Source organism: Panthera tigris, chromosome E1 (assembly GCF_018350195.1).
Source record: "Panthera tigris isolate Pti1 chromosome E1, P.tigris_Pti1_mat1.1, whole genome shotgun sequence".
Classification (NCBI taxonomy): domain Eukaryota; kingdom Metazoa; phylum Chordata; class Mammalia; order Carnivora; family Felidae; genus Panthera; species Panthera tigris.
Window position 1 is genome coordinate 23,690,887 of NC_056673.1, and position 14,262 is coordinate 23,705,148.

The 14,262-nt window shown below is 37.0% G+C and overlaps 1 protein-coding gene across 8 annotated transcripts in view; it reads left to right on the forward strand.

The window, feature by feature from the left end:
* The window catches only part of ACACA (acetyl-CoA carboxylase alpha), a 277,071-nt gene that overhangs the window by 80,594 nt on the left and 182,215 nt on the right, over positions 1-14,262 (forward strand). For all 8 annotated transcript variants that reach the window (XM_007096020.3, XM_042967666.1, XM_042967664.1 and 5 more), the window contains 5 exons: positions 2,960-3,092; positions 4,621-4,759; positions 10,862-10,971; positions 11,788-11,869; positions 13,100-13,198. In XM_007096020.3, the coding sequence (XP_007096082.1) occupies positions 2,960-3,092; positions 4,621-4,759; positions 10,862-10,971; positions 11,788-11,869; positions 13,100-13,198 (563 nt within the window). The remainder of the gene's footprint in view (positions 1-2,959; positions 3,093-4,620; positions 4,760-10,861; positions 10,972-11,787; positions 11,870-13,099; positions 13,199-14,262) is intronic.

The window sequence follows — 14,262 nt, forward strand, 5'->3', positions numbered from 1 at the left end:
CTAAAACAAAGGTAGGTCCTTGACCATCACCTGCATCTAACTATATGGTCTCTCCTCCTTAGTACTTCTCCCTGCCTTCCCCCACCCAGATAATCATTTTCCTTAATCATCTGTTCATAACATTCTTTTATCTTCCTGTTTATTGTATCTATATGTATCTCCCCAAAATGTATATATTTTAGTTATTTTAACTTTATGATATGTTCTTAAAATTATAATCTGTGCATAATCTTTATATAATATTTTTGGAGTTCTGAATACTTGACTGAGGTCTCCTGTTATTTCTAATAATATGCAGAATCTTTTGTGTTTTCTATGTGAATGATTATATCACTCACAAATAATGACAGTTTAACTTCCTCCCTAGCAGTCCTAATGCCTCTAATTTATTTTATTTTATTTTTTCATTTTATTGCACTTGCTAGGAAATCTAACACAGAGTTTCACATTTATGGATTTTCTAAAATTAAACCATCCTTGCATACCTGGGACAAACTCAACTTGGTTATGGAGTAACTTTTTTATAATATTTTACCCATCCTTGCACCAATACCCTGCTATTTAGAATATTTTATTCAGGAATTTTGCATTTGTAGTCATGAATACAGTGGACCTGGACTTTTCCCTTAATGTGACTTATTTGTCTAGTTTGAGTATCAGTGTTACTCTAGCTGAGGAATTTTACTTCTTTTCTCACTGTTTGAAAGTTTGATAGACTACTGCCCTTAAAAGTTGTTTGAGAGCACTTCTCTTTTATTTTTTATTTGTTTTTACTTTTTAACAATTCTTTTCTTTCCACTGCTGAGCACTTAGTATTTTTTTTTAATGTTTACTTATTTATTTATTTTGAGAGAGAGCACAGGAGCATGAAGGGGAGAAGGGCAGAGAAAGAGGGCAAGGGAGAATCCCAAACAGGCTCCATACCCAGTGCGGAGCCCAAAGTGGGGCTCAGTCTCACGACTATCAGATCATTTTACTATGAGCTAAAATCAAGAGTCAGACGCTTAACTGACTGAGCCACCCAGGCACCCTGAGAACTTGTTTTTTAAAACTGTCTGGACCTGGTATTTTCTTTGTGGGAAGATTTTAATCATACCCTTTTATTTTGAAAAGAAATTACTGCAGCATCGATGTTAGAGTACAGGATAAAGGAAGGAAAGGTGGGAATAAGAAAAGAGCTGTCCGTTAAACAGTGTGTGTAAGTGCTTAGTTATAGCCATTATCTCATTTAACCCCCAAAACACCTTTTCAAAGAAGGCCTATCAGTCAAGGTCCAGTAAGGGAAAGAGAAACTGCATTAGGTATTATAAACCAGTGGGCATTCAGTAGTGAGAACTGGTAACTTGGGTATTTTCTACAGTAGCTCCAAAATTAATACTTGCAGGAAGCAGCTACCACCCCTAGGGCTGGGAGAAAAAAAGGAAGAGGTAGGGTTACCAGAACCTAGCAGCTTGACGGAGGGCCAATCAGGGCTGATGCTTGCACCTCTGAGAATAAGCTTTGAGTAGCTGGTGCTCAGGACAGGTGAGTAGCTAGCCTGACAGTTATGTGATTGATAGGCCCAGGCAGCACAGCCCAGAGGGTGAGTGAACGTGGCAAGGCTGGTATTCTGCCAAGGAGCCACAACCTGCTGCTACTGGTACTACTGAGAGATGCAACGAGGCTCCCACTAGGAATATTGAAAGATGGTAGAGGCTGGAATTAACTCTCTGTTACTGTGGAGCAATGATGATAAAAGCTGGAAAACAAAAATAAAATCCCTATTCTTACCATTCTGCCTTCCCATTGGCAGAACCGATTAGGTTTGCAGAGTCTTAGCTTTATCGTCACAGGGCAGAACATAAAAGGGTGAGCTTGGAGTTGAGAGACAGTAGGTAAATAACCAGAACAGTCTATACTATGTGTATTTTGCAAAGAAAAAGGAAGTTGAGCAAGGTTAAATTATTTACTTAAGATCATTGGAAATATTAAGTGGACAGATCTGGATTTAAACCCAGCCCTGTACTTTTCCAGTACCATATTTCATCTATTCTTAAAACACCATTGATTGTTAGAGGCACCATTATTGTATATACCACTGAGAAAAAAAATACTGCCAATTAAATAAAGCACACCATCAGTTGTAAGATACACATCAATTTCAGATATTTTTCTAAGTTTTTTTTTTTTAATTTTTTTAACGTTTATTTATTTTTGAGACAGAGAGAGACAGAGCATGAACGGGGGAGGATCAGAGAGAGGGAGACACAGAATCTGAAACAGGCTCCAGGCTCTGAGCTGTCAGCACAGAGCCCGACACGGGGCTTGAACTCACAGACCATGAGATCATGACCTGAACCGAAGTCGGCCGCTTAACCAACTGAGCCACCCAGGCGCCCCCTAAGTTTTTTTTTAAAGGAGGAGTGTCTTAAATTTGATGAAATATGATATATTATTATGCTGCCTTGTAAAGTATTTGGTTTTGGAGTTGATTTTGAAATGCCTGTGGAATACACAAGTGAAATGCTTCATCGGCAGTTAAAAGTGTACATTTCATAAGAAAAATGGAGGCTAGAGATACAGAGGTGAAGGTCATCTGTATTCCAGAATCATGATCTAATGACAGCCTTGCTGTTTTCTTAGCTTTCCCAGTCTCTCTGAGTCTGTTATCTCTACTATCTCATTTCAGTCTGTACTTTTGCCTGTCGCTTTGTGATGGGATTTGTTGGTAAACCATAATATTATCTTTTATTATTCAAGAACACTTATATTTTTTTCTTAAATTTCCACAAGCAAATATCTTTTTCCCCCCTTCCTGTCTTCTATTCAAAAAGTGTGTGACCTGTCAGCATACAGTCATCACAAGGGTACAGTTGGAAGTGCTGTTATAAGTATGGTAGTGAAAAGCAGACCCCTAGGGGAGATAGATGGTGTGAAGAAATCCCATCTAAAGACTTTCATGCTTTCTTTGTTTTTATAGGTCCAGCATGTCTGGCTTGCATCTAGTAAAGCAAGGTCGAGACCGAAAGAAAATAGACTCACAGCGAGATTTCACTGTAGCTTCACCAGCAGAATTTGTTACGCGTTTTGGGGGGAATAAAGTGATTGAGAAGGTAAGTTATAACTTGCTGAATTACTTTTTTTCAAAAGCGCATGAGATTTAATGACTAGACATGTCTAGATTTGCTCAAAACCAACATGTAGTTTTTAGAGACTGCCTTTTTCTGCAGAATTAACCTCTCTGCCTCCGTAGCATCCTGTTAATTTCACTATTTCCTGTGTATTTACCACTGAGGTAATTTAGGCATAGCTAATTAAAAGATGAAGTGGTCAGAAAGTTCTTTTTATTTAAAAAATTTTTTAATGTTTATTTTTGAGAGAGAGAGAGAGAGAGCGTGCGCATGCACATGCGCACAAGTGGGGGAGGGGCAGAGAGAAAGGGAAACACAGAATCCCAAACAGGCTCCAGGCTCTGAGCTGTCAGCACAGAGCCCAATGCAGGGCTTGAACCCATGAACCACAAGATCATGACCTGAGTCAAAGTTGGACTCTTTGCTGACTGAGCGACCCAGGTGTCCCCAGAAAGTTCTCTTTAAAACAACCTGTGGTTTTATGAGGTTGGGCTTCAGGAATCTGAGAAGGTATGGTAAATTGATTGGCTGGTGGGGTGGTGGTAAGGAGACACTATGTCACATTGGATTGAGAGCTAAGGGAGTGAAGGCTTAAACAGTTTGATATACTGTGAACTGATGGCTTTTCCTGGGTATTTGAGATGTTTAGAGGGAATATGCCATATGAAATACTTAGACATTACAAGTATTTTGAAGTGTTGTGAGCAATTCTATGCCCCTTTTGTCTAAACCATGTCAGAACTGAGAGGATGACTTGGTTGAAATAGCTTGCGGTGATTGAAAAATTAAAGGGTGGGAACCTGTATTCCCACTCCTAAAAGTTTTGCTCCAGTGGTGTCCTTCTGTTAGTCTTCCAATAAAGATAGTTTATATTTTAGCCTGTGTTACCCTGGGGCCATGGTTGCAAGATAGGTCAGGAGGTGAAAGGTTTGTTTATAGAGAAGTCTCAGGATCATTGATTCTTCTACTTTTCTTCTTGTGACCATTCTTTGTAAGGTAGTCTCTACACTTCTAAGGCATTTGCAGTTTAGCATTTTGGAGAGAGGTAGTGGTTGGTGCCAGGGTTCTTACACATGTGCAGGCCTCTGTGCCTTGTTTTACTACAACAGAGAATAGTGAAGGACACTACACTGTTTAGTCTTCCTTCATTCCTTAATAATTCATCACCCCTCTGAAGTTTGTCTTCTGTGCCCTAGTAACAGGTATAGTAGAATAATTCACAAATTCACAAGGTTTGAAAATTGTGATTTTCCCCTTCAAGAAATGAAGTAAAAAAGCAGTAAGCTTTAGCTGGCATATATTAAAGTATTTGCTGGGCTAACATTTTAAAATATCCTTTGATCATGTGGGAGCTGGTTCCTAACCACCTAGACTAGCAACACAAATTCTTAATTGAAAGTCTGGCTCTTCGGAGTAAGATAGGTCTACACAAATGGTCTCATTTCTTTTTGTCCGTCATTGCCTGCCTCTTCTACTTCTCTCTCCAATTCCCATCCCACCACTCTCCCAGGTTCTTATTGCCAACAATGGCATCGCAGCAGTGAAATGCATGCGGTCCATCCGCCGATGGTCTTATGAGATGTTTCGAAATGAACGTGCAATCCGATTTGTTGTTATGGTCACACCTGAAGACCTGAAAGCCAATGCAGGTGAGTGATTAGCATGAGAAAGCATCATCCTTGAGCATAAAGCATTGAATAGCAAAGTCTGTAGTAGGAGAATGTTAACTTGGGGGGGATTCCCAAACCCTAAGATTTCTTTTTTAAAAAGTGTCAATAATAGGCATATATAAGTGATTGTACTATATTTAACCTCAGCATCAATTCCTACGTTCTAAGTAAAAATAAGTAGAAATTTAACCAGTGTTGATTGGGGTTTCTAGGTGTATGCCCTTCCAGTGTCAAGTATTGGCTAATCTGCATAAGTAGATTGGCATGTGTAAGTGGAAAGATTGAAAGAAAATGCTATTTCCCTTATGAGCAAAGCTACACTGAATTTTAGAGAATCTTGGGGTTAAGATTCTTTTTTACCCTCCTCCTGAGGGATCCAAGTGGGTTTCATTCTGTGAGCTCTTCTGCATATTCTCTCTACTCAGATGGTCCTCCATCTGAGAGTTGTAGATAAAGACCATTGGTATAGTTGAGAGGATATGGCTGGTCTTTCCTCTTTTTATCACTAAAGTATAATCTCTAAGGTAGAAAACTCACAGATAACATTAGCTCTTTGAAGAGCTATCTTTTTAAACCTATTTGGTGTGTATATTCTTTCTCTATTGAGACAATGATGTTAACTATTCCTAAGGAGTAGGGGTTATTATGTTATCTTATTTAGAAATAGATAACATACCAGGTTATTGGAAAGCATATGTTATTATGTGAAATCATTTAGTTTGACCCTTTAATATCTCTGAGTCACAATTTTTGTTATCTGTAAAAGGAAGATCATAATATCTAATTCACTGCATAGTTATAAAGATGAAATTGTCTGTAATAAACATAAAACTACCTTGCATGATTTCTTTTTCCCCCATCTATTTCTACCTGGTGCTCCTATTAATTCATTTATTCCTTCACTCAGTGAACATGGAGACCCATAGTTGAATAAAATCTGATCTAGCTTTAAGAAACAAATAATTTCAGTACCGTTAGATAAGTGCTATAATAGAAATATGCACAGGGTACTGCAGGAACACAGAGTTGAGGCATCTTAACTTTGCTCTTGGTGACAGGGTTAAGAGAAAGCTCTTTGAAAGAAGTTATGCCTAACCAAGAATGAGTAAGCAATTAGCAGGATGTTCCAGGCAGAGTGTTCCAGGCAGAAAGAACAGTATATGCAAATGTATGAAGGCGTGACACAGTGGTTTGGTGGAAACTACAGATGTACTTGTTTAAAGTACAAGATGTGATTTAATATTTCTCAAAGAAGGCCTTGATTTTCATCCTCAGGAGCATAGACTTTATCTTTTTAGGAATGTGTATGTGTGTCTCTGTTGGACATTAAAGGATTGGTATTTTAAATGGATTAGTTGTTGTTTTTAACAACTTAAAAGTAGAAGAGTGTAATGAATCCCTTCCTATTTACCTATCATCTAACATCAACAATTATCAACTCATGGCCAGTCTTGTTTCATGTATACTTTCACCTCCTCCCCTGTTCACACAATTTCTAAAGCAAATTCTAGATATATTATCTCATGTGTATCTTAAAGAAACTTTTTTTTTTAACATAAGCAACTAGATGGACAATTCAGATGGTATCTTGGGAGATCCATTTGTGGAAGGCAATACTAGAGAATATGATGAGGCTGAGAAGATAGAAGAAAGAGATGGTTTGGAGATTTAGGAGGTAAAATTGACAAAATTTGGTGATAGAAGAGTCAATGATTACTGTTAGGTTTTTAACAGTAGGTTGACTAGGCAACTAATGCAAAATATCAACCAGAAGAGTAAGGTTTTTCTGGGGGCGGAGGGTAGACAGATTAGGTTTGGAGTACTTCTGGTATAAGTAGATCCTATAAATCCTATAAAAAGTTGGATATATCCTTCCAGAACTTAGAAATAATGAGGGCTAGAGACTAAGAGTCTACATTATCAGCAAACATGTGGTAGTTAACACTACCCCCTGAAAGAACAGGTAGAAAATAAAGAGAAGAGGACTGAAGATGAAATTTTATAGAAGAGTAAAATTTTAGTGATAGACTCAGGAAGATAGGCCCATAAACAATGCTGAGAAGAGATGATTGGAGAGAGAGAAGAAACAGAAGAGAGAAAAAAGAATTTCAATAAGGAGGGTCAAATGTGTCAGCGGTTCAATAAGATAGGGATAGAACCTTCCAGTAATTAGGAAACCATCGGTAGTATTGCCAGAATAGTTTCAGTGGAGCAATATGAGTGTGCAGACTGTTATCAGATGTTAAGGAATGAATAGGAAGTGACAATGTAGGTGGGTTTTTTAAAGAATTTTGGATGAGAAGGGAAGAAAAAAAGGTAGTAACTGAAGAGAAATACAGTCTCAAGGGAGGATTTTTATTTTTCAGAGTGAAAGAGACTTGGGAATGTTTATAGGTTGAGAAGAAGGAGTCCAAGAGAAAGAGGGAAAGGGGTGGAAGTACACAAGGGACCTGGAGGAGATGAAAGGGGATGCAGTTAAGAGCACAGGTGGACAAAAATAAGCATATTTTCTAGTATTTAGTCTGAGAAACAAAAATCGGTAATGAGGCAAATGTATTTGTACAAGGATATTCATTGTAGTGTTATTTAAAATAATGAGAAACTACAACAAAACAAAAAAAATAAAATAATGAGAAACTGGGAGTAACTTAAGTGTCCAACATGAGCAGATTAGTTAAGTATAATGCGCAACACCAATTCTGTGAAATACCATGCACACATTAAAAAATATTTTGTAGAATAATGTTTATTGGTCTGAAAATGCGTTCTAATAAATTGCTACATTATTTACTATTTTTGTACATAACAATAGTACCATAAACTTGGCTGTTTAAAACAACAGACATTATCTTACAGTGTCAGTAGGTCAGAGCATGGCTTAGCTGGGTCTTCTGCTTCAGGTTATTACAAGACTGCAATTATATGTCAGCTGGGTCTGTAGTCTCATCTGAGGCTCGATTTGGGATGGACCTGCTTTTAAACTCAGGTGATTGTTGGCAGCATTCAGTTTTCTGTGGGCTGTCCGACTGAGGGCCTGAATGTTTAGCTGGTTATTGGCCAAAGACTACTCCTGACTCCTTGTCATGTGGGCCATCCCCAAATGACTGCCTGCTACTTCAGAGCCAGGAAGGGAAAGTCTCCTAGTAAAAGATCAGTTACTTTCTTATGTAACGTAATCATGAAAGTGACAGCTCCCCACCCTTGACATGTTCTTTTGGCTAGCAAGTCATAGATCCTGCTCACACCCAAGGAGAAGGGATTCCTTAAGGTATGGATACCTGGAAACTGGGATCATGGGAACAGACTGTCCATCACTATTGCAAAGAAAAAGTTAGTTATAAGGAGATTGGTAGCATGACATGATAGGGAAAAAGACACTGTGTATAATTAGAAAAAAAGTTATAATGACATATACCAACAGCAGTACTAGTTATCTTTGGGGGTGGTATTTTGGGGTGTTTTTATTTCTGTTTCTTTTTCCAACTTTTTTGCAAAGAGTTTATACAGTTTTACAATTTCTTTACAAGTTATTTGAAAAAGAACTCAGAAAGGATTATGATACCAGTGGTATTGAATTAATTATTTTGATTGATTTTTCCTTTTTTCTAACCTTTCTGTTATGTTAATTATTTTAGTAGCTTTACTGAATATAATTTATGTACCATGAAAGTCACCATTTGAAAAGTACACAGTTCTGTGAGTTTTGGTAAACTTATACCATTGTGCAGTCATCATGGGAATCCAGTGTAAGATAACCATTACTTTTACAATTTAAAAGATTATGGAGAAGGAGCCTTAGATACAAGAGCTGGTTATTACCATAAGGAGAGGACTTTATCCTGAGACCTGGAGGGGAGTGGGCTGACATGACAGGTTAAGGGATGGTAAGGGTGGTAATAATTGACCCAGTTGCATATTTTTGTGTCGTGAAAGGTGGATGATTAATGAAATCCGTAGAAAGAAATGAGTGTTATCCTTGGAGGGGAGTTTTGTTCATTTGTAAATATTCTCTAGAATAGCATCTCTGCTGTAATTATGGCAATTGTGGGAACCAGGAGGTAATGGAGAAATCCAGGCTCTGTGATTAAGATGCAATTTCTTTTTCTACTTACCAGGGCTTCTCATTAGTGTCTATAGTAGTGATAACAGAAGATTGATTGGTGTAGAACTCTGAACTGTTGTTGGTTGGTGACAGCTGTACATTTGCAGATTCTGTGTGCATGCGTGTGCACGTGTGTGTGTATGTAGGTCAGCAATTAAAGTAACTTTTTTTTCCTGTACTTAGGGCTACTGAACTTCAGAAAAGACTAAACCACAGAAGAAAAGTTAGATAGACTTGACTGTATAAAAATTTCTATTTTGCAAATAAAAAAAAGAAAGTTAAAGACAGATTGTAATCTGGAAAAATATACTGGCAGCAAAGAATGTCTAACTATAATAGAGCAAATGACCCTTCAATAGAAAAGGAACAGAGAACATGAATTAGGTAGATAATAAAAGAAGAATGAAAAAGGGACAGTAAACATATAAGAAATTTGATACTAATGGTAATCAAAGAAATGCAGACTGAAACAGTAGTAAATGGGGATTTTTTTTTTAAGTTTATAAGACTGGTAAAGTTTAAAAGAGTGATTATACCTAATATAGTTGAGAGTACAGACAATTTGTCATCCATGTTGCTAATGAGAGTCTAACATGGTTCTGTCTTTGAAGATGTGGATACATTTTGACCTAGTTGTTTTACTTCTAGGACTATATCCTGAGGGTATAATTGGACAGCAGTATAAGGATATTCATCATTCTATTATTTTAATATTTTCCAAATTATTAATGACTTATATGTCCATCAATAAGTGAGTAGTTAAATGAATTATGAATTATTGTTACTTTGTGGAATGGTAGGCATCCATTGAAATATTGGGTCTATATTAAGTATATATAAAATACTAAATATATATTAAATATATCTCTATGTCACATAGGGGAAGGTACCCACAATATATTGTTAAATTGGTTAACAACTGATGATTTCTAGTATATCGGAGCATGAACTGCTTATCTTTGAGTGGTGGGGCAATGGGTGATTTTGACTGTTAAATGGTATTATTTCATCCTGATACATTATAGTTTTTTAAAAATAATTAACATGTTTTTCCTTTTGTAGTCAAAGAGAACAATAAACCTGTTTTTATTTGGAACAAACTATAGGTTTTTGCATCTTACTTTGAATGGAATTTTTTTTAGAAGGATGTAAAACCTTTAAAAATTAAGAATAAGATAGAAGGAATGCTAATAAATAAACTTGAGCAAGTTATTTGACTGCTCCAAGCCAATTTCCTGTAAATTAGGCGCCAATAATACCTATCATATATAGGATTACTGAGTAGTAAATAATATATATATAAACTGCTTAATATACTTACTGCACATTGTAGCTGCTCTACCATTATTGCCAGGAATAGGAAGAGAGAGACATCAGGTGACAAATTTGAAAGGGAATACGGAGCAAAAAAAATGTAAGGAGGGAAAGAAGTTATCTTTCAAAAGTGTCTTTCAAATACCTATTATCTCCAACATTCCAGATAAAGTCTTTTCAAGCCCTTGGTATATGCCAGTAACTAACCTTTCCTGTCCAGCCAGTCCACAAACCCTTCAGGCTCTGCCCTCTTTCCCAGTTTGTCACAGCTTGACATCAGGAAAAGGGCTTCTCAGAGTACAGTGCAAGTTAAAGATAAAGGATGTTAGGGCTAAAACTTTTTATCAGAATAAATAATTGTACAGGGGTCTCTAAGTGACATATCATCCTTGATAGAGAGGTCTTAAAGGCCCTTCAAAAAGGTTACATAGTGAAATGTTTGAGAGCTGTTGTTTGAATAGAAGAGCTTCCTGAATACCAGATTAGCATGTTAGTACCCATGACTTAACAAAGTCAGAGCCTCTAACTAAATGTCCTGGGACTTACCTAGTTAATGCAGTTTGTCCAGTCGTTAACTGTGATGGTATCGTCTTTTATGTAGTTGTGCTCTGTTCTATTTCTGGAAATAAAGCATGTGTTCTCTATTAATTTGCTTGCATTTTCAGAATACATTAAGATGGCAGATCACTATGTGCCGGTGCCAGGAGGACCAAACAACAACAACTATGCAAACGTGGAATTAATTCTTGATATTGCTAAAAGGATCCCAGTGCAAGTAAGAGATGCCAGTGTGTCCTTTCAAACCAGTTTAGCCATTTTACAGTTAGACACAAGGGGCTATCCAGAGAAGAACTTTAAATTTTATATAAAGCATCTTTGTTGAAAATTGATAAAGCTTTTTTTGTGAGGGGTATAACAGATGGGGAAAAGAAAGATGGAAAAAATGAATGAGGCAAAAATAAACATAATACAATCAGAAGGTCTGTAAGGGTCTTTCAGAGATTATTTATACTATCCATTTCACCTTCAAACTATCTCAAGTAAATAAAAGTTCCTTTTTCCAATGGAATATTCTTAGCTGAGAATATGGTAGTATAGAAATAGATTATTTCTTCCCTATTATGTTAGGATGTTTAGGATAAATGTACTTAAGCCCAGAGAGAAAAAAAAAAAAACAAAACTAGAGATTTATATGGCAGTATAACCACTAAATATAAATGTGGAGTTGGGTGGCCAAAGTAATTGAAACTGTGAAAGAAAACTAGTATTTCTAGAAAAGGCTCTGTAGAGTATAGTGGAAAGGTTATGAATTGAGTTTCCTAAAGAGTAACAAGACTAGCAGGATCTTAATATCAACCTCAACTTTGTTTTGACCTCTTTACAGAGGTTTTGACACAATGGACTGCTTATTCTTGTTCCATAAAAAGTTTGCCAAGAATCAAGTAATTCGGCTTCTGCCGACTTAAGCATTAGGCAGCTCTGGAGCTATTGTACCTCATGGTGTGGGGCCAGTCTTGGTAGAGAGTAGTACAGTTTATCATGTTATTTTAGTATGAATTTTAAGAAAGAATCATATTATCTTCCCTTATAGGCAGTGTGGGCTGGCTGGGGTCATGCTTCTGAGAATCCCAAGCTCCCAGAACTTCTTTTGAAAAATGGCATCGCCTTCATGGGTAAACCTTTCTAACATACTCTTCCTGTCTTTCTGGTTCTCTTTGTCAGTTTTGCCCACATTCCACTTTATATTCTGCTTTTCTTCTGTTTAACATGCACGGGGCTCTTATTTTTCATCAATCAGCAGCTCTCAGAGTAACCCTCTTCATTTCTTTTTTTTGTCTCTTCTTCATTTTTTTAAAAATATAACTTATTGTCAGGTTAGCCAACATCCCTTGTATACAATGTGCTCTTGGCTTCAGGAATAGATTCCCATGATTCATTGCTTACATACATCACCCAGTGCTCATCCCAACAAGTGCCCTCCTCAGTGTCCATCATCCATTTCCTCCTCTCCCCCACCAATCAACCCTCAGTTTGTTTTCTGTATTTAACAGTCTCTTATAGTTTGCCTCCCTGTCTGTTTGAAATTATTTTTCTCCCTTCCCTTCCTCCACTGTCTTCTGTTAAGTTTCTCAAATTCCACATACCTCTTCCTCATTTCTTACATCCTACTTATCTTTCTTCATCTTGATTGTGTTTCTGTCCTCAGGTTCTTTTCCGTGAGATATGGAGGAGGCTCTGATTTCCAAAACACTGGCTTTTTAAAACTTGGCATTAACCTTAAGAAAATATGTAGAGAAAGGACCTCTTTTTGTGTAGCAGAGATCATTGAATATTAGGATGCCCTAGGACTGTGCCCTTAAATATGAATCAGCACCTTCACATTTAAGCATATAAGTTATATTCCTATAAGTGAGAGCTCTTTCTTCTGACTTTTCTGCTTTCCTTTAGCAGAGAGAAATCTTCTAAAGAGATAAATGTTTACTAATGATAAATTTTCCTTTTGGATTCTCCTAAGACCAAGGAGGGCATATCTCAGACTTGAACCCCAAACTTTATAAGTCCTTTATTTTAAGATTGCTTAAAAAAAAAAAAAAAAAAGGACTTTGATAACCTTGTCAAATTGGATCATGAACAATGATAAAATCAGAGTTAGATTTGTCAGGAATTTAATTCAGCATACATGCTGAACTCTCACTGTATGCTAAAAGCTTATTACATTAAGTTCTATAAAGAGTACAAAGATGAGTCATAACACAGTAATCCCCATAATCAAGTTCACAATCTCCATGATATATGATGTAGGGGAGACCAGACAAATACAAAAATAATTCTATAAAAGATGAAACCTATGTGATGGAAATGAGGCCAAAACGTTACAATCAGGGTTCTTTTCTTATTTTTAGGTCCTCCAAGCCAGGCCATGTGGGCTTTGGGGGATAAGATTGCATCTTCCATAGTGGCTCAAACTGCTGGTATCCCAACTCTTCCCTGGAGTGGGAGTGGTAAGAAAGTATTTCTTGTTTGTGTTTTGAAGTGCGGAAAAATTCAGTAGGATATTTGGGACTGTGGCTTGGGTCTTAAGGTTATTTAAAATGTTATTTGGATTCTTCAGGATAAGAAATAGAATCCAGGTTGATTTATGGTATTTTATATCTCCTAGGCTAATTTATACACCTGTGATTTTATCATGTCTTAGGAATATAAATTTTGTACCAGTTACACATGTGCTAAACTGTGATTTAAATGATCTTGAGATTTAATTTGAATTTGAGGAAACTCTGGGAAAACTCATATGGTTCTGTAGATTTGGATTTACTCTGGGCAGGCTAGAATCTTCATCACAGGTGGACTTAGGCAGAATTAGGTCTTTGAACCTGCCTGGCAGGAGACCTGGTTCACTAAGAAAAACCCACTTACTCAAATGTTTGCCTACTATCATTTTCTTCATGTCAACCTACCATCTATTGATGATTTATTTACTTTGGCTGTTAATTCAAACTCTCATTTGCCCTTGATGCAGAAAATGAGGGCAGTAGTCAACCTTTCTTTTGGGCATACAGAAGAATAAAATTTTTCTTAAAATGATTTATACTAGACAAATCCCTTTAAGAGTGCCATGTGAATCATTATAACTAATAACAATATAAATTTGCTTAGTACTCAACCACAGGGAACAACAAACTAAAATGTCTTTCAAATGGGAACGACCATTGCCTTGAGGCCCAACAGATTTGAACTCTTGTTACTCTGGCTCTCCAGGGGGATTGCAATATCCTCTCTAGACCTGCTGGGTCAAACAGTTTAAAATAAAAGGTTGAATTTGTTCTCGTTTGAATGGAGGGGCTATAGCATACCCCTTGTGGCTGAGTACAGGGACATTCAGGGAGCATGGAATCATGACTCTGCTGAGGCCAATAAAACCGCCATTTCCATTTCCGAGGGCTCATAAAGATTGAATTATTTCCCAGACCTCTGGCCCTGGAGCAGGCCTGAACACACAAATTGAAGGTATTTTGCCTGCTGAGTTGCTGTGAGAAGTCTGACATGCTTTTTTTTTTCAGTCTTG